Source organism: Protopterus annectens, chromosome 10.part0 (assembly GCF_019279795.1).
Source record: "Protopterus annectens isolate FY-2018-M chromosome 10.part0, PAN1.0, whole genome shotgun sequence".
Classification (NCBI taxonomy): Eukaryota; Metazoa; Chordata; order Ceratodontiformes; family Protopteridae; genus Protopterus; species Protopterus annectens.
The window spans coordinates 1,779,141,829-1,779,168,590 of record NC_056744.1 but is presented as its reverse complement, the minus strand read 5'-3'; the positions used below and the strand labels follow the sequence as shown (position 1 = coordinate 1,779,168,590).

General features: G+C 39.2%; 1 protein-coding gene across 1 annotated transcript in view; it reads left to right on the top strand.

Annotated features, from left to right (window-relative positions):
- Positions 1-26,762, top strand: part of LOC122814491 (extracellular calcium-sensing receptor-like) — a 130,351-nt gene that overhangs the window by 62,490 nt on the left and 41,099 nt on the right. The window contains exons 3-4 of the mRNA XM_044087066.1: positions 11,307-12,146; positions 22,776-23,003. Of these exons, the coding sequence (XP_043943001.1) occupies positions 11,307-12,146; positions 22,776-23,003 (1,068 nt within the window). The remainder of the gene's footprint in view (positions 1-11,306; positions 12,147-22,775; positions 23,004-26,762) is intronic.

Below are 26,762 nucleotides of genomic sequence, written 5' to 3'. Positions count from 1 at the left end.
CTTACACTACAGCCCTGTACAATCACTTGCATAAGTGTATAGATTCAGCTGTACCAGAATAAATCAAAGCCAGGGCCACAAGTAAAAATAAGCCACCATGGTGGACATCCAGCATCAACAAACTTTACAATAAATGCAAAATGTTGCTGTCCATGAAAATAAAGGCGAGACCAACCAACAATGGAAAAGCACTATCCACAACTTCAACAAGCAAATAAGACAACTTTTCAAATCCTCTAAGGGCTTCTTTGAGAAGAACTTAGCAAGCACATATAAGGATATCCATAAGGCCTTTTACAGCTATGCAAGTAGCCTAAAAGGTAGGGCGCTAGCATGTGCAGAACTAGTGACCAACAACATCACACACACTGAAGCCACAGAGATAGCAAACCTGCTGGAGGACAGGTTTGGTGAAAATTTCACCCCCTTATCTCCTTCAAACCTATCACAAACCTTCCTCCAAACTCCCCCACCCCCACACCACATATCTGAAGAACAGATCATCTAAGCCTTGTCCAAGGCAAAAAAACAGTCTCTATGGGACCAGATGGCATCCCAGGCTATCTTATAAACAGGCTAAAACATGAACTAGCATCACCATTAAGTACCCTTTTCAGTCATAGTCTACCCACAGACTTTGTTTCTGTGGAATGGAGAAAAACAATAGTTATTCCCCTTCATAAAGGTGGACTAGAAAAGACCCGGGGAATTAGAGACTCATAAACCTGACCAGTCTTATCTGTAAGGTCATGGAACGTGTCATTATGGACCTCATAAATAAGGACATAGGTGACTTCCAAACCTTGATCTGACCCAATTCAGCTTCATCAAGGGCAGATCCTGCCTGTGGATTTTTTCAGAAATGTGACCCCAGCCATTGACGAGGGCAAATATGTGTATATACCTCAACTAGGCAAGGCTTTCGACACAATCCCACACTCAGGCATTACCAATAAACTTAGCAAACAGAATGCAAACCCCAACATTGTAAGATGGGTTGCCAACTGGTTCACAAACTGGACACACACTATCAAAGTGATTGATTCCACATCATGAAGGCACTTTAGCCGAGGTACCGGAGCACATTAAAATCTTTTGTGCAGTTCTACACCTCCATTTGGTTTGTTTTTTTTTGCTTTTTTAACTACTTAGTAATGGACACATATAAGTTTAATAAGTCTCTGCTGTCACATGCTAAGGTAATTTCTGTACAAATCCCCCACCTTTTACTTGATTACCAGACCAAGTAATGAAATACAAGGATATGTCACACATTCATATTATTAAACAATACACTCCAGGTTCAGGACTTACCTTGTAACTGCAGCAGCTGCCACAGTTTTAGTTCAGGGCTGACACTGTCTGATGCAAGCAGTACGCAGCCAATACATGGGGAGGTAACAGCTGTGTGAGTTGCCTGGTATCAATGTTACTATATGCATGTGAGTAGGAGGAAGGTCTTAGGCCCTTAGGTGGTGAGTGAGGGTGCTATGCATTGTTTCATAGCCAGTGCAAGGGCATGCTGAGCACACCAATGTCTGCCTACACCAACAGCAGCTGGTGGTTCCCCCCTCAGAGTCCTCATCTGCCTATGGATGTGGTGATCTTGACATTGGTGGTGGGATGTGTACCCTTTCCCCTTGCTGATCCTGCTGAAGCTGTTTCCTCAGGATTATGTTGTATAGCATTACACGTACTATGAATATCCATAGGTTGTACTGTAGGGCTGCTCCAGATGTATCGAGTCACTGGAACTGTGACTTCATCATCCCAGACACATGCTCTATGATATTTCTGGTTTGAACATGTGCCTCATAATGGCATTCTTCTCTAGGTGTGTGTGTACTTCTGATGAGTGGCATCAGCCATACTTTCAGTGCATTGCCTGTATCCTCCAGTAAATGACCCTATGGGATATCCCCCCTACCAAACATCTGGTACAGTTGTGAGGTGTGCCAGATATGTGAGTTGTAACTGCCAGGGTTGCCAGCACACATGTTCAAGATGATTTTCTGGCATTACACATGATTTGGTAGTTGATAGAGGGGTAGCCCTTTCTGTTTATGTACAGCCTACCTTGTTACGTGGGTGGTTCCTTTATTTCTATATCAGTGCAGTCTATGGCACTCAGTACTTCAGGGTTGTGTGCTACACAGTAGAACTTCTGCATATCTCTGGTCCTCTCCTCAGAACTACAGGAAAAATATATGTGGTCACTGGCATGTTGGAGCATAGCATTCAAGAACTGGTGGAGGATCCTGGATGTTGATGTCTGTGATACCCCCAGCATGTCCCATGCTGGTATCTGAAAGGTACCTGTAGCTAAGATTCTAAGGTCTACTCATACCTTTGTCTCCACTAGAATGGGATCCCCCCGGTTGGCTCTAGCCCAGAGTTGAGGATGACAGAGGTTGCAGAGTTCTTGTAGTGTGCTCCTGTCCACCTTCTAGCACCCTACAATTTCCACATCATGTAGGTTGTGAACAGTTAAACAGCACCTGAGAACTCTTTTTTTTTTCTCGGCCTAAGCCTATTGGCAGCAGCAGCAGCATTGGCTTCAGCCTGTAGCACAAACAAATGAATTAAAGCAACAGCCCCTAACATTCTGCCCATGTAGACTGCTTTCCATGGCTGTATTGAAAATGTTTTGGAATTCACAGGAAAAACCAGCATTGAGTCTGCACAGATGTTTTATAGCTTGTTGAATAGCTCTACCACGTTGGATTGGTTGGTTAGCATGCAATTCACCTGCTTATGCTATAATTAGTATGCCACGGTGTTTACCTTTTTTGCTTGGGGGTGCATGCCTCTACATGGTGCTTAGTGAATCTAAAACACATTGCTACCCTGTGCCCATTGGGTCTATATCATATCAGCAAATCGCACAAATTGCGAACGCTCATAATATCGAACGTACCGGACCTCGAAGTGCTTTTTCTGAGATTGCAGTACAGTGAAGAATGGGATATTTGCCCTTTCCTCAATGCAGTGTGATCTTGGAGTTGGAATATATATTTTGTGGAGGGTGTGGGGGCACAGCCCCCCACAATAGGGAGTTCAAAGTCCAGTATGTTCGATATTATGAGCGTTCGCAATTTGTGCAATTCGCTGATATGATATAGACCCATGCCCATTGTGCTACAACACATATACAGTGGAAAATGACCATGTAGGGATTACTGAATCCCCCTGTTAGTCTTATCTAAATAAAATCTGACTTGTCTATGCACATCCAACGTATGCAGCACCACTTCACTGTCAGATCGTGGAGAGGGGAAAAAAGTAGGCAAATAAATAGACTGATTAAGTGACAACTCATTAACCACTTTAGGCATAAAAGAAGGATTAGTATGCAAGGGCATCCTGTCCTTATGAAATACCAAAAAAAGGAGAACACGCCATAAGGGCTTGAACTTCAGACACCCATCTGGCAGAAGTAAGGTCCAACAAAAGAACAGTCCTCCAAGAACAATGTTGCAAGAAAGCTGAAGTAGCAGGTTCAAAAAGAGTTTGAGTAAACTTCTCCAAAACAAAATTAAGATCCCACGGAGGAGGAACAGGCTTCCTGGGAGGCCTTATTTGAAGGATGCCATTAAAGAATTGTTTAGCCTCAAATCTAGAAGTTACAGGAGGAAATAAAGGCAGACAAGCAGAGATTGCTGATAAGGTGAACTTAACAGAAGAATAGGCCAAACCAGCATTGAGCAATTTACACAACCACGGTAAGTGAGCCCAGGTTACAAGATAGACACCAAATAGAAAACCTCTTCCATTTGGATAAGTAGGATTTCCTAGTACTGGGTTTCCTGGCCTCTTGCAGGACTCTAAGCATATCCTCAGGAAAAAAAGGTGTCTATATGGAATCAAAATCCTATCACCCAAAGTGTCATTTGAAGAGTGGACAGGTGGGGATGGATGAGAGATCCCTTGTCTTGTGTGAGTAGGTCTACCCTGTGAGGTAACATGTGATGAATGCTGTTTGCAAAATGCAGAAGAAGAGGGAACCATTGCTGTCTCGGCCAAAGTGAGTGACTAACAAGATTTTGGGAGCATCTATTGAATTTTCAACAGGATTTTGGAATTAGAGGAAGGAGAGGGAACGCATAAAGAAACATACCCTTCCAAGAAAAAGACAGGGCATCCACATTCCAGACCAGAGGAAAGAAAGTTCTCTGTTCAGATGGGAGGCAAATAGATCTACTTGAGGAGTACCCCATCAGTGGACAATATCCAGAAACACATCCTTGTGAAGCATCCATTCATGCGATTGAGTAATGAACCTGCTCAGAGTATCTGCCACAGTGTTTTGACCTGAGAGAATGTAAACTGCTTGAAGAGTCACTTGATATTGGACAGCAAGATCCCACACCAGGAGTGGCAACTGGCAAAGAAGATAAGATCTTGCCCCCCCCCCTGTTTGTTTACATACCACGTCACTGTAATGATGTCTGTAAACACCTTGAGGCGTCCCGGGGAGAAAAGAGAATGAAAAGCCTGAAGAGCCAGCAGAGGACATCTCAACTCCTTGGCACTGATGTGCTCCTTCTGCTGAAGAGGTGATCAGATCCCCTGTACTGTTAGAGAGTAAAAAACTGCTGCCCATCCCACGTCTGAAGCATCTGTGAACAGATGCTGAGACAGAAGAGGGGGATGAAAAGGAATCCCTGGATATAGTTACAACTGTTGGATCCACTAGGGATGTTCCTTCTTGAAACAAGGATGAGGAGGAACGACAAAGTCTGGAGGATGTGCATGTTGAAGCCAAACTGACTTCAGGCACCACTGAAAGTTTTTCATGTGACATTTGGCCAAAGGGAGCATAGGGATGGTAGATGCTGTGAAAGCAAACTCCTCAAAAAGCCTCTGGCTGTAATTAGGCCAGATGAAGAAGAGTTTGAAGGGAGGAGAGAAGAATTAAGGGCTTGGGAGGAGGTGGGGATACATGCATAGGCACCATCTGAATCCTGCAGCCTAGAAAAACATGACCCTGAGAAGGAATCACAGAAGACGTCTTGGAGTTTATTGTGAACCCCAGGGTCTGAAGAAGGCAAATGACAAAATAAAGATTTTGCAGCAGCATCTCTGGACAGGAGGCCTGAATCACCAGGTCATCCAAGTAAGGAAATACTTGGATTCCTTGAAGCTTGCAAAAAACAACCACAGGAGCGAGGTATTTGGTGAATGCCCCTTGAGCAGTTTAAAGGCCAAAGGGCAAAGCAGAGAACTGAAAAGGCCAGGAAGCAACAGAGAAATGCAAAACTTCCTGAAAAGAGGATGGATTGGAATATGGATTGAGGCCCATAGACACCATATAAACCTGAGCAAGCAAAAGAGGAAACAGAATCTGAAGGGACAACATTCGAAAAGTGGGCACCTTAAGAAAAGTGTTTAGATGACAGATGTATTGAATTGGTCTCCAGGTACCCTCTTTTCTGGGACAGGAAACATTCTGGAGTAAAATCACCTCCTCCCTTTGGACACAGGCAGCTCTTGAATAGTACCCAGAGTCAAAAGGTCTCAAAGTACCTCTGAGAAAAAAAGACAGTTGTTCTCCAGGAGGCTAAGGAATGCTCATAAAAGGGGGACAGTATTTCCATACCATGAAATATCCCTGGTGAATGATGGACAGAACCCAAGAATCTTGAGTAATCTGAAGCCAAAAAGGAAGAGAGAGAGAAAGGTGAAGAGAAAGAGGAACATGGCTGGGAAGAGACGGATAGTCAGACAGCACCTGATTTATCTCGGGCAACGCAGTGGGGCAGCAGTTAATGCTGTCGCATCACAGTAACAGGTTTTCTGGTTTTATTCTCAGCTGGGCTGCCTTCTGTGTGGAGTCTGCATGTCCTTCGTGCAGTTGTGTGGCTTTCCTCCAGGTACTCTAGTTTCCTCCCACATTCCAAAAACATGTGTCTGGAGTGTTTCTCCCTGCGCCTCTGCTAAAAATAGGTTCTGTCCTAGTCAGACTTTCCCAGTCAACAAATATTAAATAAAATAAAATAAATAAATCTGGAAATGAAAACTCCTGAGTATCATTAGCAGAAGGAGGCCATTTGCCACTCCTTTTGCCCTTATTAGGAGGACAAGATTGCCTGCAAACAAAGGCAGGCTTATTGGGGTAGTTTCTTTGAAATGTAAGAACAGGAAAGGCAAACATGTTTGAATTCCTGTAAAGCCTTCCCTTTATCCTGAAGGGACTTAAACCAGCAGGAGCTTCCCCAAACAAGGGTTTATTATCAAGGGGGCATCCATCAACTTAGCCTTAACATCAGGCAAAGGTTGAGCCCGAAACCAAGAATTTCTCCTGATCCCAGACCCAAAAGCAGCAGCCCTAGAAGAAGCATCTGCTGTATCCTAACTACACTTGATGGAATGATGAACCACCTGAGAGGACGTCCCTAAAAGGGAAAGAGCAGATGTTTTACCCTCAGAGTCTGGAAGATCAGCAATAACCTGACAAGCCTGAGAAAGAAGAGCCAACACAGACCCGGACATATAAGTATGATAATTAATAGTCCTAAAAGCTGAGGTGTAAACCTTCTTACCTAACCTTTCCATGGTTCTGCTGTCTTTATCAGAAGATAGTAACTTGGGTGAAGGAAGCAATTGAGAGGGCTTGTCAGAGGCTAGAGATACCACTGAGGGGTCAGCTGCAGGACATTTATACAAAAGGTTACAGTCCTCAGGCACCATATGACACCTATAAGATTTCTTGGGAGCAGGAGGCAGAGAATCATGAGCTTTAGAAGGGTTTGAAATGCATCTAACAAAGGAGCTAGAACAAGAGGACTAGAGCATGAGGTTTCAGAGATTCCATCTGCAGCAACTCATAATACCTCTTAGGGATTTCAAAGACCTAAGTACAATCCCATTTAAAAAAATCTATCATCCTGGAGACTGTGTCCTCAAAAGAAATTTCTTTGAAGGGATTTATCAGGACTGTTAGATTCCTCTTCCTCTGGCCTGTAGTCCAAAGGAGAAGGAATTTGGGAAGAGTATGTAAGGGATTCCTCATCAGAATTCAACTCCTCATCAGAGGAATCCTATTTTCTGGGCCTTTTAAGGAGAGATGAGGACCAAGGGGAGCTGGAACAGAAACCTCTCAGGAGGTTTTAATGCCAACAAAGCTTTAAACAAATTCTGAGTGAAGGCCTGCCACTCACTCTGTGGATCCCGGGTCTTTATTAGAACACCGAACATTCAAAATTTTGCGTGTTCTAATATCAAACCCTATGAATCGAAAATTTAAAACATCGAACATTCAGAACAGCAAATTTTTTCCTAGGGAAAAATTTGCTGTTCCAAAACACATACACACAACACAAGCACACCAAACAAACAGCAATCCACACACATTCACCTAAACTCTTACACCTAACCCTACACTAAACTATACATACACCACTAACTATCCACTTACCTTAACCCAAACCCTAACCCTAAGGTCCATCACTATCGCACAGTCACCTCACCCGCACCCTAATCCTAACTCACCTACCCCACCCTAACCCTCAAGTCCACACAATCGCACACTTACCTGATCTGCACCCTAACCCTAACTCACCTAACCCGCCCTAACCCACCCTAACCCTCATGTTCACACAATTACACACTTACCTGAACCCAACCCATAACTTTCCACCACAGCGCTGAAAATACCGAAGCAACAGAAACGGACAACCAAATTCTTTCCCTAGGAAAAAAATTGGTTTTCTGTTTCTTCGATATTTTCAGTGGGTCGATATTAGAACACTTGAAATTTTGAACGTTCGGCGTTCTAATATGGACCCGTGGATCCCTAGGAGCAGGAGAGACTTGTTTAGTTTTCTGCTTTTTCTTTAATAGGATATCTTCCCTGTAAAACCTAGAAGGCTCTGACTCAGAACAGCATTCAATAACAGTAGTTGTGACTTATTCCCCAACTAAAATCTGAGGAACACCCCTAGGCCCCTTGGAAATAATCAACCGTGGTTCTCCCTGACTGTCCAGAATGGAGGTCTGCAAAGCCTCATTTGACTGCCACCTGCCTCCAACCCAGTCATGGCAAAGGAATCCGACAATAAAGCTGAGCGAACCTCCAGGTTCTCAGTGACCTTGGCAGAAATGTCCAGCAGAGGCTGGACAGTGAAAGATTCTGGTTTTGGTTTCTTAACTTTCTTCTTCCCTAATGGCTGACCATTGGGTGGGAAGTTCCTTCCATGGTATCCTTAGTGCGAATCTTAGCAAGGGAAAAAAGCCTACTATGCAAGGTCTTCGGAATGAAAGCCTGACAGATAGAACAGGTCATATGGTCGTGAGAGGAGCTTAGGCAAAATAAACACTGTTCACGGCACTCTTTATGAGGAATCTGTCTCCCGCACTGGCATTTACCCTTCCTAGAAGACACAAATCCCCAGAAGCAACAAAAAGTTAATAAAAAAACAAAACCCCAATGGAGTACTTATCTGAAATAGCTTGGAACCAGCAAATAGGATGTAGGCATTCAGACCAACAAATAAAATATGTGTTCGAACTGGTGGCAAAGGAGTAGGCATTCAGACTAATGATCAAAAGATATGTTCAGACTGGCTGTAAAGAAGTTCTGAGGATGGTACATTTGAACATCATCTTTATGCCCTATGCTACTCGAGGATCATACATGTGATGTACAGTGTACCTTAAAGCAACACTAGGTTTTTGTATACTGGCTGGACATCAGGCAAATCAAGGCAGGGAATCCCAATCTTAAGGAATACTCCAACCAGTGAATAGAAGGACATTTAATTGTATTATACTCAACAAAGCCATACAAATCACACTGCATTTTAAGGAAGTAATAGAACATTATAGGTGAAATATGTTGAAGTATATTGTATAAAAGCTAAAGAAAATGTGCATTCTGAAAATGACATACAGTAAATGCAAGGAAAAGCAACAATCCCTCGAAAGTGGCCGTCACATCGGCTTTACTCTTAGACACATGAGGTACTGAATGGATTAGATTACTAGTTTTGTGAAATGGTACTGTGAAATGATAAAATAGAAATATGTGTTGTCATAGAAAGAAACTCAGACAATACTGAACAGCGTTGTTATTGGCTTCAAGGGTTGGGCTGGTCAGGCTTCGGTGTGAAGCACTCCTTGCGTGAGAACACCTGATGTTCCTACCCTGTCCTACCTAACCGATGTGCCACATGCTAGTATCCACTTGCTCATATGTCCTGTCATGCTGTTGAGGGGAGATGGGGTTTTGGTTTGTTTTCATGGAACTGCAGACAGGGAAGTCCAAAGGTGGGTTTCTGTTACTATGATCTAATGCAGAAACTGTGCTAATACAAAAAAACAAAAATATGTGTGACAAAACAATGGAGTAAAGTATGATTAGCAACCAGCCGATTGTACAAAATATGCAATTGTTTGCCAGCCTTTCTTAAGTTAAAGATGACTCTTATTTTTTATCTGTGAAGGCACAGGGATAGCAGTGTTATCTCTGAAGACACAGGGGTAGCATTGTTAGTAAGGGGGTGCAGAGTCAAAGCTTTCAGTGGATGAGGTTTTCATTTCCGCAGGAAAAATACAGCCAAAGTGTTTTCACTAGTGTTTGAGCACATGACATTGTGATTATACAGTTTCTATTGCCGGTGAAAACTTATATTACATCATAATTACGTGTCGTGTTCATACATGATCTGTATGTATCTGTTTTATCCCCTGCTCATTGTGTTTTTTTTATAAAATATATCAAAATATCATGTTGACTCACTATGTTATAATATGACCCTAGCTCTGACATACAAATAGCTTTGTTCTTTTTATTGTCCCAATGACAAAATAAACAAACAAATAAATAAATACAACAATAAAGAAACAGAGTGCCCATCTTGTACATTATTTCATAACAATGGTTGAGCATTATTGTGGGATATTCTAATTCCTGATAAAGTCTGGTCACCAGGACTGTTCAAAAAGCCTAGTCAGGCATGAACAAATCCCACCATAACATAGATTACTCCTACCATAGATTATTGTTATTATGCAATTTTATTTTGGGGGTGGGGTGGGGGAGAGTTGGCAACATGCCATCACTGATAGCCTTATTAGTTTTCTAAGTGGCATATTATTATCAACTGTCCCTAATTTGTAGGGACTCGTGTACTTTTGCCTGAAGATGTTGCTCTGTCTGTCTCAAAACTGGACATTTTATTGAGAAATCATTTATTAGGAGCACCAGTACAAGTGCCCATAATTTAGGTTTTTTCCCCTAATTATTTTTGTTTTGTCCCTAATTTCAAAGTTATAAGGTTGAATGCTATTTCTCCCATACTTTGCACTTTTTTTTTTAATTTAGACAATTTATTTAAGATTGTTAGAATTTTAATCTTAATATAAGGTAAAGACAAATTAAAGTTAAAAGATCTTGTTAAAAAAATATTTTATATGAGATTAACAATAAAAAAGGAAGCATCTCCTTGTGAGCTGCTATAAAAGATTAAGGTTTAAAGTGGAACAAATATTTTAGTTCATGAAGCATCTTACCCTTGTTAACCACTTTTTTATACATTCACATTTGATGATGTTTCATATGAAAAAATAATAACAATATTTAACATATAACATTGGTTGCAGGCATCAGCGATGTACCCGATCTATGTAGTATGTCAGTCTTTGCCCAAGCAAATATCAGACTTCTGCCTGAGAACTCAGACAGAGAACCATAATGGGTTTAGAACCTAGGATACCTTCCTGTCCACGAGACAGACCCTGAAATGTTAACAATGGATCCTTTCAGATCAGCACTTTAAATGAGATAATTATTTTAATTTGTCACTTTTTTGTACTTTCCTTATGCTTGCTGTGTGACACATTTTTCAGATGTGCTATGAGATGGATTTGTCCAAAGCTGGAGCACTGGAGAATGAAAAACTTCTTTTAACCTGCATGATTTACATATGACTGACTTGTTGCACTATATAAATGTTGACTAACCTACATCTTATGGTATAATGTCACTCTGCCAAGTCTGGTAAAGGCATCACATGAGGCACCTGTAAATCTTCCAGAAATCCATGCTTTTATGTCCATTAGTAATTAAAAAAATATTTAAATCAAAACAAGTGTGTGCATAGTGTCTAATATACCTGTGCAAAATACAGCAAAACAGAACTGCTCTTTAAATTCAGCATTTTATATATTTTACGTGTCTTTACAGATTATATTTAACTTTTCTTTTGTGCATATTGATACCAGTTAGTACAACACCTTTTGGAATGCACTTTTGGTGTTTAGGATGTTCTAGTTTCAAGCATTAGTTTGTTCTGTTTATTCTACAGGTGAGTTATGCCTCTGGTGCACTCAGTCTTAGTGATAAAAGAGTGTTTCCATCCTTTGTACGCTCTTTGCCAAGTACATACCTCAAATATAGTGCATTTGCACGGATGCTGACTCACTTTCGCTGGACGTGGGTTGGTATTCTGGCAGAGGATGATGACTATGGACAGCAAGTAAGCCAGGTGCTAAGGGAGAAGTTTGCAGCCACTGGCATCTGTGTGGAGTTCTTTGAAACCCTCCCAGTGATTGACATGGACAAAAAGATGGACTACTTAATAAATGTCATCAAGAAGTCAACGGCTAATGCAGTTGTGATTACGTCATCAGACAGCAGACTTTACCCACTGCTGGTAGAGATGTCAAGGAAAAACATAACTGGGAAAGTTTGGTTGGGCAGCGATGAGTGGCCATATTCCATTCTCTTTGCTAGAAAGGACCTTTTTCCAATACTACAAGGAGCCATATGGTTTTCTGTGCACAGCTCTACATTGCCTGGATTCAAGGAATTCCTTGATGACATAAACCCACTCAAGAATTCAAATGACCCTTTTACAAAACAGTTTTGGGAAACCACTTTTATCTGCAAATGGCCAAAGACAGAAAGCGGTGCAGAAATCTCAGTTCAGTCAGAAGATGGGACACCCACCTGTACAGGGAAAGAGACTCTCAAAGGACTTGATATTGCATTTTTAGATGTTCTTCACTTAGGATTTACCTACAATACTTACCTTGCCATCTACGCTGTGGCTCATGCACTTCATAACATGCATTCTTGCATTCTGGGAAATGGGCCATTCGTCAATGGATCATGTGCAAAACATCTGAATTTTGAACCATGGCAGGTACATTTATCAGAATCACATTAAATCATGCATTTATTTTCTGTATATCAATATTCCAGATAGGGTCTCCCTCCTATGATTTTTCGCCTATTATTTTTCCTAATCCCTAACAGACAGTAAGATAATGATTGTATAAAGATGGTACTGATAATCTAGTCTTGTTTATATAATCCAATAAACTGAGTTATATGGTTATATTAGTGTTTTGGGTACACCAGTTTACCTCCATTGCATGGATGAAATGTTGGTGTCTGTACTGTTAACCTTGTTTCTGATTTAAAAGAAGGTAATGCATTTGTGCAGAGTCTAGCAAAAACACAGAAACACAACAGAAAGCAAGACACTGTCTTTTCATACAAGTAACTAGTTGACAAGGTGGTGTCTTGCAGACTGTTGTATGCAATTCTAGACTATCTACACAGTGTTGTTCATTCGGGTTACTATTAGATAACAAAAATGCATTTTGTTGAATGCGTTTTCGTCGACACCTAAAGAGCAAACAGGCAAAACAGCGAAACGACTGTTCAGCAAATTCTTTCCCTTCTTTCATTGTTTTTCCGTGTTCTGCACTGTAGTGTGGTCTCAGGGATTTCCTTGCCCAGTGTAGCTCCCAAGCATGAATGTGCAACAATTAACAACCTTAGGGTTGGGGTGTGGGTTAAGGTAAGTGCATATGTATGAAAGTGTTTACTGTTTTTTTTGTGTTAGATGTATGGTTGAGTTATGTGTGTATGTGTTTAAAGCTGTCTACTTTTTTTGGGGGGGGGGTAGAATTAGGGTTAAGGTAAGTGTGTATGTGTTTGGAACTGTTTATGTAAATGTGCAACAGTTACTGACTTTAGGGTTAGGGTGTGGGTTAAGGTAAATGCATATCTTTTAAAATGTTTACTTTTTTTTTTTGAGTTAGATATATGGTTGAGTTATGTGTGTATGTGTTTTCAGCTGTTTACTTTTTTGAGGGGGTAGAATTAGGGTTAATGTACATGTGTATGTGTTTGGAAGTGTTTACTGTTTTTTTTTTTTTGCTTTTGGTTGGAACAATGATTTCTTTCCCTAGTTCTGAGGTGTCGACATTTCCAGTTTTCGCTGAAAAAAAGTCGATGAAACATCGTTCATTGTTTTAAGCATTCATTGTTTTAATATAGATCCGTTCATTCAGACAACTACACATAAATAATATGGGATTTGGAGCAGAGCCACTTCAAGGAAATTTAAAATGCAAAAGCTTACCCTTCAAGGTAAGAGAGAGGACACGCTAATCATATTCAAGTAGCTGAAAGAAATCAGGGAAATCTGCAAAAGAAGCAGTTAAAAGTCACAGCAACAGAACACAATCGAAGAACAGGGAGTGACTGGGGGTAATGCGGGGAGGGATTATTTTATATGTAGGATAATGGATGTTTGGAACAACCACTAAGTTAGACAGGAGGTTGTAGAACTGATAGCTAAGGTAAGAATGCATGTGAGGGATATAGAATAATTAGCTGGTAGTGCAAATAATGTGGGCAGGTGCTAACTACACAGAATTCGTAGATTACCGGTTCATAGATTAGTAGCAGACTGACTGCCCTTGTGGGATGTTTTAAGCCTAGCCAATAACCCCATGAAAGGATCAAACCCTGCGCCTTGTATTTATAAGGTAAATACCTTAATCAGTATGCCGGTTGTAATGAAAAGGATCAAATGCTTTGTCTAAATTGTCCTTATCAGATGTTAAATCTGAGAACATTTAGCCAGTTGCTAGAACAATCTCCAACACTTCTATGTTCATTTATTTTGCATCCAACCTGTTAAGTGAAACTAGGGTGGCTCATATTTACTTAAGATAAGAACTGGCAGCTTTGAATTTTTTTATGTTACATCTTTCTGCTGTTTGTATATCAAATAAAATAAATCTTCTGTAAAACGGAGTTAGACAATGCTATGTCCATGACTGCATTTCTGTGTTTACTCATTCAGACAAAGGTTTTTAAAGCTAGCTATGGGAATAGAGCCATTCAAATAATAGCAAAGCAGTAAAATAGTGTTACAGAAAAGGAGTGCTGTTAAAACTCTGCAGGGCTGGGGTTGCATAACGGTTAAAGTGTTTGCCTTACATACACAAGGTTCAGGGTGGAGAATTACCTTTGTATAGAAATTGGCCTGGCTTTAAATGCACTAGAAGGACAGCTAGCCTACTACTTAATATTTAAATGCACGACAAGGACAGCTAGCCTACACTTAATATTTAAATGCACTACAAGGACAGCTAGCCTACACATAATATTTAAATGTACTACAAGGACAGCTAGCCTACACTTAATATTTAAATGCACTACAAGGACAGCTAGCCTACTACTTAATATTTACATGCACTACAAGGAGAGCTAACCTACTACGTAATATTTAAATGCACTACAAGGACAGCTAGCCTACTACTTAATACTTAAATGTACTACAAGGACAGCTAGCTTACACTTAATATTTAAATGCACTACAAAGACAGCTAGCCTACACTTAATATTTAAATGCACTACAAGGACAGCTAGGCTGTTACTTAATATTTAAATGGACTACAAGGACAGCTAGCCTACTACTTAATATTTAAATGCACTACAAGGACAGCTAGCATACTACTTAATATTTAAATGCACTACAAGGACAGCTAGTCTACTACTTAATATTTAAATGCACTACAAGGACAGCTAGGCTGCTACTTAATATTTAAATGCACTGCAAGGACTGCTAGGCTGTTACTTAATATTTAAATGGACTGCAAGGACACCTAGCCTACTACTTAATATTTAAATGCACTACAAGGACAGCTAGCATACTACTTAATATTTAAATGCACTACAAGGACAGCTAGCCTGCTACTTAATATTTAAATGCACTTCAAGGACAGCTAGCCTGCTACTTAATATTTAAATGCAGTACAAGGACAGCTAGGCTGTTACTTAATATTTAAATGGACTACAAGGACAGCTAGCCTGCTACCGAATATTTAAATGGACTACAAGGACAGCTAGCCTGCTACTTAACATTTAAATGCACTACAAGGACAGCTAGCCTGCTACTTAATATTTAAATGCACTACAAGGACAGCTAGCCTACACTTAATATTTAAATGCACTACAAGGACAGCTAGCCTGCTACTTAATAATTAAATGCACTACAAGGACAGCTAGCCTACACTTAATATTTAAATGCACTACAAGGACAGCTAGCCTACACTTAATATTTAAATGCACTACAAGGACAGCTAGGCTGCTACTTAATATTTAAATGGACTACAAGGACAGCTAGCCTGCTACTTAATATTTAAATGCACTACAAGGACAGCTAGCATACTACTTAATATTTAAATGCACTACAAGGACAGCTAGTTTACTACTTAATATTTAAATGCACTACAAGGACAGCTAGGCTGCTACTTAATATTTAAATGCACTACAAGGACTGCTAGGCTGTTACTTAATATTTAAATGGACTGCAAGGACAGCTAGCCTACTACTTAATATTTAAATGGACTACAAGGACAGCTAGCCTGCTACTAAATATTTAAATGCACTTCAAGGACAGCTAGCCTGCTACTTAATATTTAAATGCATTACAAGGACAGCTAGGCTGTTACTTAATATTTAAATGGACTACAAGGACAGCTAGCCTGCTACCGAATATTTAAATGGACTACAAGGACAGCTAGCCTGCTTCTTAATATTTAAATGCACTACAAGGACAGCTAGCCTGCTACTTAATATTTAAATGCACTACAAGGACAGCTAGCCTATACTTAATATTTAAATGCACTACAAGGACAGCTAGCCTGCTACTTAATAATTAAATGCACTACAATTACAGCTAGCCTACACTTAATATTTAAATGCACTACAAGGACAGCTAGCCTACACTTAATATTTAAATGCACTACAAGGACAGCTAGGCTGCTACTTAATATTTAAATGCACTACAAGGACAGCTAGCCTGCTACTTAATATTTAAATGCAGTACAAGGACAGCTAGGCTGTTACTTAATATTTAAATGGACTACAAGGACAGCTAGCCTGCTACCGAATATTTAAATGGACTACAAGGACAGCTAGCCTGCTACTTAACATTTAAATGCACTACAAGGACAGCTAGCCTGCTACTTAATATTTAAATGCACTACAAGGACAGCTAGCCTACACTTAATATTTAAATGCACTACAAGGACAGCTAGCCTGCTACTTAATAATTAAATACACTACAAGGACAGCTAGCCTACACTTAATATTTAAATGCACTACAAGGACAGCTAGCCTGCTACTTAATATTTAAATGCACTACAAGGACAGCTAGCCTGCTACTTAATATTTAAATGCACTACAAGGACAGCTAGCCCACACTTAATATTTAAATGCACTACAAGGACAGCTAGCCTACTACTTAATATTTAAATGCTCTACAAGGACAGCTAGCCTGCTACTTAATATTTAAATGGACTACAAGGACAGCTAGCCTACTACTTAATATTTAAATGCACTACAAGGACAGCTCGCCTACTACTTAATATTTAAATGCACTACAAGGACAGCTAGCCTGCTACTTAATATTTAAATGGACTTCAAGGACAGCCAGCCTACACTTAATATTTAAATGCACTACAAGGACAGCTAGCCTGCTAGTTAATATTTAAATGCACTACAAGGACAGCTAGGCTGCTACTTAATATTTAAATGCACTGCAAGGACTGCTAGGCTGTTACTTAATATTTAAATGGACTGCAAGGACACCTAGCCTACTACTTAATATTTAAATGCACTACAAGGACAGCTAGCATACTACTTAATATTTAAATGCACGACAAGGACAGCTAGCCTGCTACTTAATATTTAAATGCACTTCAAGGACAGCTAGCCTGCTACTTAATATTTAAATGCAGTACAAGGACAGCTAGGCTGTTACTTAATATTTAAATGGACTACAAGGACAGCTAGCCTGCTACTTAATATTTAAATGGACTACAAGGACAGCTAGCCTGCTACTTAACATTTAAATGCACTACAAGGACAGCTAGCCTGCTACTTAATATTTAAATGCACTACAAGGACAGCTAGCCTACACTTAATATTTAAATGCACTACAAGGACAGCTAGCCTGCTACTTAATAATTAAATGCACTACAAGGACAGCTAGCCTACACTTAATATTTAAATGCACTACAAGGACAGCTAGCCTACACTTAATATTTAAATGCACTACAAGGACAGCTAGGCTGCTACTTAATATTTAAATGGACTACAAGGACAGCTAGCCTGCTACTTAATATTTAAATGCACTACAAGGACAGCTAGCATACTACTTAATATTTAAATGCACTACAAGGACAGCTAGTTTACTACTTAATATTTAAATGCACTACAAGGACAGCTAGGCTGCTACTTAATATTTAAATGCACTACAAGGACTGCTAGGCTGTTACTTAATATTTAAATGGACTGCAAGGACAGCTAGCCTACTACTTAATATTTAAATGGACTACAAGGACAGCTAGCCTGCTACTTAATATTTAAATGCACTTCAAGGACAGCTAGCCTGCTACTTAATATTTAAATGCATTACAAGGACAGCTAGGCTGTTACTTAATATTTAAATGGACTACAAGGACAGCTAGCCTGCTACCGAATATTTAAATGGACTACAAGGACAGCTAGCCTGCTACTTAATATTTAAATGCACTACAAGGACAGCTAGCCTGCTACTTAATATTTAAATGCACTACAAGGACAGCTAGCCTATACTTAATATTTAAATGCACTACAAGGACAGCTAGCCTGCTACTTAATAATTAAATGCACTACAATTACAGCTAGCCTACACTTAATATTTAAATGCACTACAAGGACAGCTAGCCTACACTTAATATTTAAATGCACTACAAGGACAGCTAGGCTGCTACTTAATATTTAAATGCACTACAAGGACAGCTAGCCTGCTACTTAATATTTAAATGCAGTACAAGGACAGCTAGGCTGTTACTTAATATTTAAATGGACTACAAGGACAGCTAGCCTGCTACCGAATATTTAAATGGACTACAAGGACAGCTAGCCTGCTACTTAACATTTAAATGCACTACAAGGACAGCTAGCCTGCTACTTAATATTTAAATGCACTACAAGGACAGCTAGCCTACACTTAATATTTAAATGCACTACAAGGACAGCTAGCCTGCTACTTAATAATTAAATGCACTACAAGGACAGCTAGCCTACACTTAATATTTAAATGCACTACAAGGACAGCTAGCCTACACTTAATATTTAAATGCACTACAAGGACAGCTAGGCTGCTACTTAATATTTAAATGGACTACAAGGACAGCTAGCCTGCTACTTAATATTTAAATGCACTACAAGGACAGCTAGCATACTACTTAATATTTAAATGCACTACAAGGACAGCTAGTTTACTACTTAATATTTAAATGCACTACAAGGACAGCTAGGCTGCTACTTAATATTTAAATGCACTACAAGGACTGCTAGGCTGTTACTTAATATTTAAATGGACTGCAGGACAGCTAGCCTACTACTTAATATTTAAATGGACTACAAGGACAGCTAGCCTGCTACTTAATATTTAAATGCACTTCAAGGACAGCTAGCCTGCTACTTAATATTTAAATGCATTACAAGGACAGCTAGGCTGTTACTTAATATTTAAATGGACTACAAGGACAGCTAGCCTGCTACCGAATATTTAAATGGACTACAAGGACAGCTAGCCTGCTACTTAATATTTAAATGCACTACAAGGACAGCTAGCCTGCTACTTAATATTTAAATGCACTACAAGGACAGCTAGCCTATACTTAATATTTAAATGCACTACAAGGACAGCTAGCCTGCTACTTAATAATTAAATGCACTACAATTACAGCTAGCCTACACTTAATATTTAAATGCACTACAAGGACAGCTAGCCTACACTTAATATTTAAATGCACTACAAGGACAGCTAGGCTGCTACTTAATATTTAAATGCACTACAAGGACAGCTAGCCTGCTACTTAATATTTAAATGCACTACAAGGACAGCTAGCCCACACTTAATATTTAAATGCACTACAAGGACAGCTAGCCTACTACTTAATATTTAAATGCTCTACAAGGACAGCTAGCCTGCTACTTAATATTTAAATGGACTACAAGGACAGCTAGCCTACTACTTAATATTTAAATGCACTACAAGGACAGCTCGCCTACTACTTAATATTTAAATGCACTACAAGGACAGCTAGCCTGCTACTTAATATTTAAATGGACTTCAAGGACAGCCAGCCTACACTTAATATTTAAATGCACTACAAGGACAGCTAGCCTGCTAGTTAATGTTTAAATGCACTACAAGGACAGCTAGCCTGCTACTTAATATTTAAATGCACTACAAGGACAGCTAGCCTGCTACTTAATATTTAAATGCACTCCAAGGACAGCTAGCCTACTACTTAATATTTAAATGCACTACAAGGACAGCTAACCTGCTACTTAATATTTAAATGCACTACAAGGACATGTAGCCTACACTTAATATTTAAATGCACTACAAGGACAGCTACCCTACACTTAATATTTAAATGCACTACAAAGACAGCTAGCCTGCTACTTAATATTTAAATGCACTACAAGGACAGCTAGCACACTACTTAATATTTAAATGCACTACAAGGACAGCTAGTCTACTACTTAATATTTAAATGCACTACAAGGACAGCTAGGCTGCTACTTAATATTTAAATGCACTACAAGGACTGCTAGGCTGTTACTTAATATTTAAATGGACTGCAAGGACAGCTAGCCAACTACTTAATATTTAAATGGACTACAAGGACAGCTAGCCTGCTACTTAATATTTAAATGCACTTCAAGGACAGCTAGCCTGCTACTTAATATTTAAATGCATTACAAGGACAGCTAGGCTGTTACTTAATATTTAAATGGACTACAAGGACAGCTAGCCTGCTACCGAATATTTAAATGGACTACAAGGACAGCTAGCCTGCTACTTAATATTTAAATGCACTACAAGGACAGCTAGCCTGCTACTTAATATTTAAATGCACTACAAGGACAGCTTGCCTACACTTAATATTTAAATGCACTACAAGGACAGCTAGCCTACACTTAATATTTAAATGCACTACAAGGACAGCTAGGCTGCTACTTTATATTTAAATGCACTACAAGGACAGCTAGCCTGCTACTTAATATTTAAATGCACTACAAGGACAGCTAGCCCACACTTACTATTTAAATGCACTACAAGGACAGCTAGCCTACTACTTAATATTTAAATGCTCTACAAGGACAGCTAGCCTGCTACTTAATATTTAAATGGACTACAATGACAGCTAGCCTACTACTTAATATTTAAATGCACTACAAGGACAGCTCGCCTACTACTTAATATTTAAATGCACTACAAGGACAGCTAGCCTGCTACTTAATATTTAAATGGACTTCAAGGACAGCCAGCCTACACTTAATATTTAAATGCACTACAAGGACAGCTAGACTGCTACTTAATATTTAAATGCACTACAAGGACAGCTAGCCTGCTACTTAATATTTAAATGCACTACAAGGACAGCTAGCCTGCTACTTAATATTTAAATGCACTACAAGGACAGCTAGCCTACTACTTAATATTTAAATGCACTACAAGGACAGCTAGCCTGCTACTTAATATTTAAATGGACTACAAGGAAAACTAGCCTACTACTTAATATTTAAATGGACTACAAGGACAGCTAGCCTGCTACTTAATATTTAAATGCACTACAAGGACAGCTAGCCTGCTACTTAATATTTAAATGCACTACAAGGACAGCTAGGCTGCTACTTGATATTTAAATGCACTACAAGTACAGCTAGCCTGCTACTTAATATTTAAATGCACTACAAGGATAGCTAGGCTGTTACTTAATATTTAAATGGACTACAAGGACAGCTAGCCTGCTACTTAATATTTAAATGCACTACAAGGACAGCTAGCCTGCTACTTAATATTTAAATGCACTACAAGGACAGCTAGCCTACACTTAATATTTAAATGCACTACAAGGACAGCTAGCCTACTACTTAATATTTAAATGCACTACAAGGACAACTAGCCTGCTACTTAATATTTAAATGGACTACAAGGACAGCTGGCCTACTACTTAATATTTAAATGCACTACAAGGACAGCTAGCCTGCTACTTAATATTTAAATGGACTACAAGGACAGCTAGCCTACACTTAATATTTAAATGCACTACAAGGACAGCTAGCCTGCTACTTAATATTTAAATGCACTACAAGGACAGCTAGCCTGCTACTTAATATTTAAATGCCCTACAAGGACAGCTAGCCTGCTATGTAATATTTAAATGCACTACAAGGACAGCTAGCCTGCTACTTAATATTTAAATGCACTACAAGGACAGCTAGCCTGCTACTTAATATTTAAATGGACTACAAGGACAGCTAGCCTGCTACTTAATATTTAAATGCACTACAAGGATAGCTAGCCTACTACTTAATATTTAAATGCACTACAAGGACAGCTAGCCTGCTACTTCCTTGTGAATCTATTTACATTTTTCATTGCCATTTTTCAGACTCAGCCCTGCCTTGTGTTGCACCTTAAGTCAACGTATCACTCATGATGTCATACCACACCTGTAAAATAAAAACATAATTTTAAAGTATAAGAAAGTGTCCAGAATGTACCTATGCAGGCTGGCAGGTCATGTTTCTTCAGTTATTTATTTGTTAATAACAAGATCAGACATACATGTACATGTGACAGCTTTCAATGGTAAGTTTAACCTGGGACCTTTGACAAAGTAAATTGCCTTGCTTTGTTTGAAAAAATATGGAATTAGATGTTGTTGGAATCAAACCCATATTTACATGTGCTAACACATTTGCAGCTCTTTTTACTGAGTATTGCAACATACTGCATGTATATGTTGAATATTTAACCGGAACTGATTTTTCTACTCTAATATTCTAAAAAATAATCACTAAATTTCAATTGGGGGTCAAGAGAGGTTAATTTCAGGACTGCATGACTTGGACTAACTTTATCATTACTGTAATTAAAAGTGTAGCATGTCTTTAATAATCCCACAAGACCATGCATGCAGTATGTCACACGACTCTGTCTTGCTAAAACAATTACTACCGTTATACCAAAAGGTATTGTTGCTTACCTGTTAGGTCATGTGAGGCATTGGGATGTCACATGACTCTGTCTTGCTGAAACAATTACTACCATTACACCAAAAGGTGATGTTACTTGCCTGTTAGATCATGTGCGGGATTGTGATTATTCCTTTGTTAACAGCACCTATGAAGAAATATTGACCTCACAAATAAACAAGACAAGTACATACCATAACGCATCTAGTGCACTAAACAAAAATATGTTATTAAAGCAAAGAAAGAAAAGAGAAGAAACATAGCACAAAGGAAAGGATAAAACAGTAAGATGTGCCTCTGAGGTAGGAACAGGCATTGTGGTACTTTGTAGCCCATGAGAAAGTTATGGAAAGAAAACATAAGGTGAAAACATAAGGTAGTCACATCTTGATGAAATTTTATTTTATTTTTTCTATAGCTTTTACATTACATAAAATCTGTCCATTTTTATGATTCCATGGGAGAAGAGTTCTACCTTGATGCAACTGGTAACCCACCAGATGTATACGACATTCTGAACTGGCAAATTACACAGCAGGAGACAGTGAATTACGTCATCATCGGCAGCTTTGACTCACGTTTCCCCTATGGCCAGGACCTTCGAATTAACGCAAGTGCTATCATGTGGACAGGAGTACAGAAAAAGGTAATTATATGAAAGGCAAATTTTAAGACAGCATCATTAATTACTTTAGACTCTTTATGGATCATTATTTTTTGTAGTAAAAGCATGATTATGATTTCTATTTTTTTTCTGACTAACAGGATGCTTCTGCGATCATGTGACAAACTGACTGCTAAGTTATGTTAATTATTTAAGCAATAACCCACGCTTGGGTGTGGGTAATGCTGGATTTACCCATGGATGGTGTGGTTTCTGATCAAACAAAGACAACCGTGGGTAAATCCAGCAGTACCCACACCCAGAAGTGGGTTATTGCTATTATACAATGACATTATTTAAGGAAAAAAATACTTACTTTTCTTAAATGATGTCCTTGTATAATGGTGCCATGCTGTCCTTCCACCTCTGGCTATCTCCTGCTTGCCCTATCTGATGTACTGCGCATGCGTTTGGAACTTGCGTTCCCACGCATAGCCAGTACATCAGTGCTCAGGAAAGTAAGCAATGAAGAAAAGAAGATATCCGTTGCTCCACTTAAAATGAAAGAATGTATCAACGGAAAAAAGTCTCGACAACCGGACCTTTTTCCGTTGTTTATTTTCAATGGGCACGCTGGTTGGGCTGGCCAATCAGCGTGCTCGTTTTACGGTGTTAATGGCCAGGCATTGTATAATATGATGTCTGGAATGGTGAGGTGACTTGTTAATATGATTTAGATCAATTACTGTCACTCTTGCCACTCGTCATGAGACCTTTGATACTGTTGTTGTACAATGTGGGCTAAAAAAAAGAAGGAAGAAAATATTTCTTTAGAAGTGCATGTGTAATATGTGGACTTTTCTACTGTTTTGGAAGTGTGCGTAACCAGATGTGGCTGAGGGTTTAAACCAAAAATGGACATAATTACACTGCCATTCTTTCCTTTTGTTTGATATAGTAAAGAACATTATATACATGCCTGATTGTCTCTGAACTGCAAACAAGATATGTTATCACAAACTACATTTATCTAGAACAATTCTATAAGAAATCATGTTTGAAAATACTACACGTATTCATCACGTCTAAGCGAAGTGAGAAATATTACAGTAGAATATCATATGCATGTGCCAAACACCAAATACTGCGACAGAGTTTGACAAAAATACATCAGACAATACAGGTTTATCAGAAAACCTTGCGCAAGAATGCATGTGTTCAAATGACATCAGCAGTGCTGTTCCTTCAACAACAAAAAAAAGGCAAGCTCCTTAAGCCTTCTGGGTTGTGGGCGTTAGACAAAGAAAGAAAGAAAGAAAGAAAAATAACTACTAAGTTCTTGTTTTTATTTTTTTGGAAAAAAATCCCTTTCAATTAAATGAGTTTTTAAAACTGATTTTGATGATTTTGACAAAATGCATTGCACCTATTGAAGAATATATCTGGCCATAAAATCCAAATGGAATTTGTAGTTAGCTTTATGCAGTTGTCCTGCCTTTTCCACTTGATTTTCCTACCAGTCCAAGTCAAGACAATGTCATTATATTTTATTTTATTTATTAGACAGACATGTAGTAGTGACCAAAGATGGTATGGCCAAGTCACTGGATAAATTTCACTACTGCTTGTTTTACAAGTACCATGACATCTTCATATCCACCTGCAATTCCACCAACTCCAACAGATGGGACCTCGGCTTAACATCTTATCTGATGGACAGCACCTCAAAAGTTCAGCTCCCCAATATGTTGCACTACAGTTCTGTACCAGAACTTGAATTCTGAACCCGATGCAGATATGCACCCTACCACCCACTCCCATACTATATTTCATAAATGTACAACTCTTTCCATGAAGTAATGTTTCATGATATCATTTGTGAACCTTTTTTTCCCCTCAGTTGTCTCCAGTGTCCTCCCACCCTATTCCCTTTTAATTCTATACTGCCCTCAAAACCACCCAGTGGTGCTTTGCATCCATATCATGTCTGTTCTTTCCCTTCCTCTGTCACCACACTGTGCACATTTTCAGTTCTGAGGCCTTACTTGAATTCCAGGGTGCCATTCCCTTTTGCAAATCTACTGTATTGTATTGTGCATTCTTAATCAACTCAATCTCATTTTCCTGAAATGGCTTAGAAAACTAAATATAGTATTTCTTATGAGGCCTCAGTACCAATACCCACTAGGGTCTATAGTACATTGTCGAACTTTTAAAAGTTCAAAAGTCATATGGTCAACACCATATGATCAAACTTTTAAAAGTTCGAATGTTTCAATGGACATCTCCGTACAGTACGGAAATGGAAGTTTTCCATTGTCTGCACTGTAGTGCGATCTCGGAGTTGGTATACTTAAAACGCGGTGTGTGGGGGGGGGGTGCAGGGGGGCTTGCCCCCTTCCTAATCTTTCAGGTAGGTTTTTTCTGTTTTTTTTTTATTTTCGAACTTTTAAGAGTTCGAACATATGGTGTCGACCATATGGTGTTTGAACATTTAAAAGTTCGATAATCAGATATAGACCTTGCCCACTACAGCAGGAAGATTGCATCTGTATCCTTAGAGTTGCACCCCTGACAGTATGCCCGAATGTTTAGTTGATTTTGTCTAGACCTTCCCCAAATATGTACATCAGCCGCGAAGTACTGATAAATACAGTCCTGGTGATAACCCTCTTAACACATATGCATAACCTTATACTTTTTTTTTTAATTTAATCCCATTAGCAATGTCCCTTCCCATCTTACAAGCAGCACCAGATTATGCTCAAGACAGGGTCTCAAATCATTTAGCCCCACCCTAACTGTGGTGTTATTAGTGAACAGGTTAGTAATCTTCTGTAATCTTATGGAATCATCTGACAGAAATATGCTGAACTGGAGCAATTCCTGTGCCAAATGCTGTAGGTACCCACTATTTACAAGTTTCTTGCTCAGCAGTTTTGTCCATTTGCAACTCCTGCCGCCTGACAGTTAATCAATTCTTTTTTCTATTTTGTTGGATGGATTTTGTTCCTGCACCCTTCAGTATTTCCATCAGTTTCACGTGAAACTTGGTGGCAAAGGATGGATTTTGTTCCTGCACCCTTCAGTATTTCCATCAGTTTCACGTGAAACTTGGTGGCAAAGGATGGATTTTGTTCCTGCACCCTTCAGTATTTCCATCAGTTTCACATGAAACTTGGTGGCAAAGGATGGATTTTGTTCCTGCACCCTTCAGTATTTCCATCAGTTTCACGTGAAACTTGGTGGCAAAGGATGGATTTTGTTCCTGCACCCTTCAGTATTTCCATCAGTTTCACGTGAAACTTGGTGGCAAATGCCTTAATGAAATTTCAAACAGACTGGGCCAAACTGATAAGGCCTGTGTTGAATGGCACCATTCTATTGCTCATCTGGTAACCATTCAAAAAGTCCACCAGCATTAAACAAAGATGGGCTGGAGGCAAGGCTGTTTGATCTGGCTCCTTTCTGAAATGTCCTTTGGGCAAGGTGAATGACACTGCTATCCTTTCAGGCATCACTCAAGTCCTCCAGGAGATACTGTTAGAGTTTAATTTCACACATTTGTTACTTCTGCCATCACCCTGGGATGCTCCATGAAATCTCTGTACTTTCTCACTGTAACATGCCAGAAATTCTTTCTCTTCTTCATATGTAATCATCTTTCTATTTGTACAGCCATTCATATGGCTGCTTCCTTCTTGTTGATACAGTCCCACTGTTTTTTAATAGAAAATTAATTCTCAGTCATCCTGCCTGGTGTGCTGCTTCTTAACATTTTCTTTATTATTCTGTAACTCA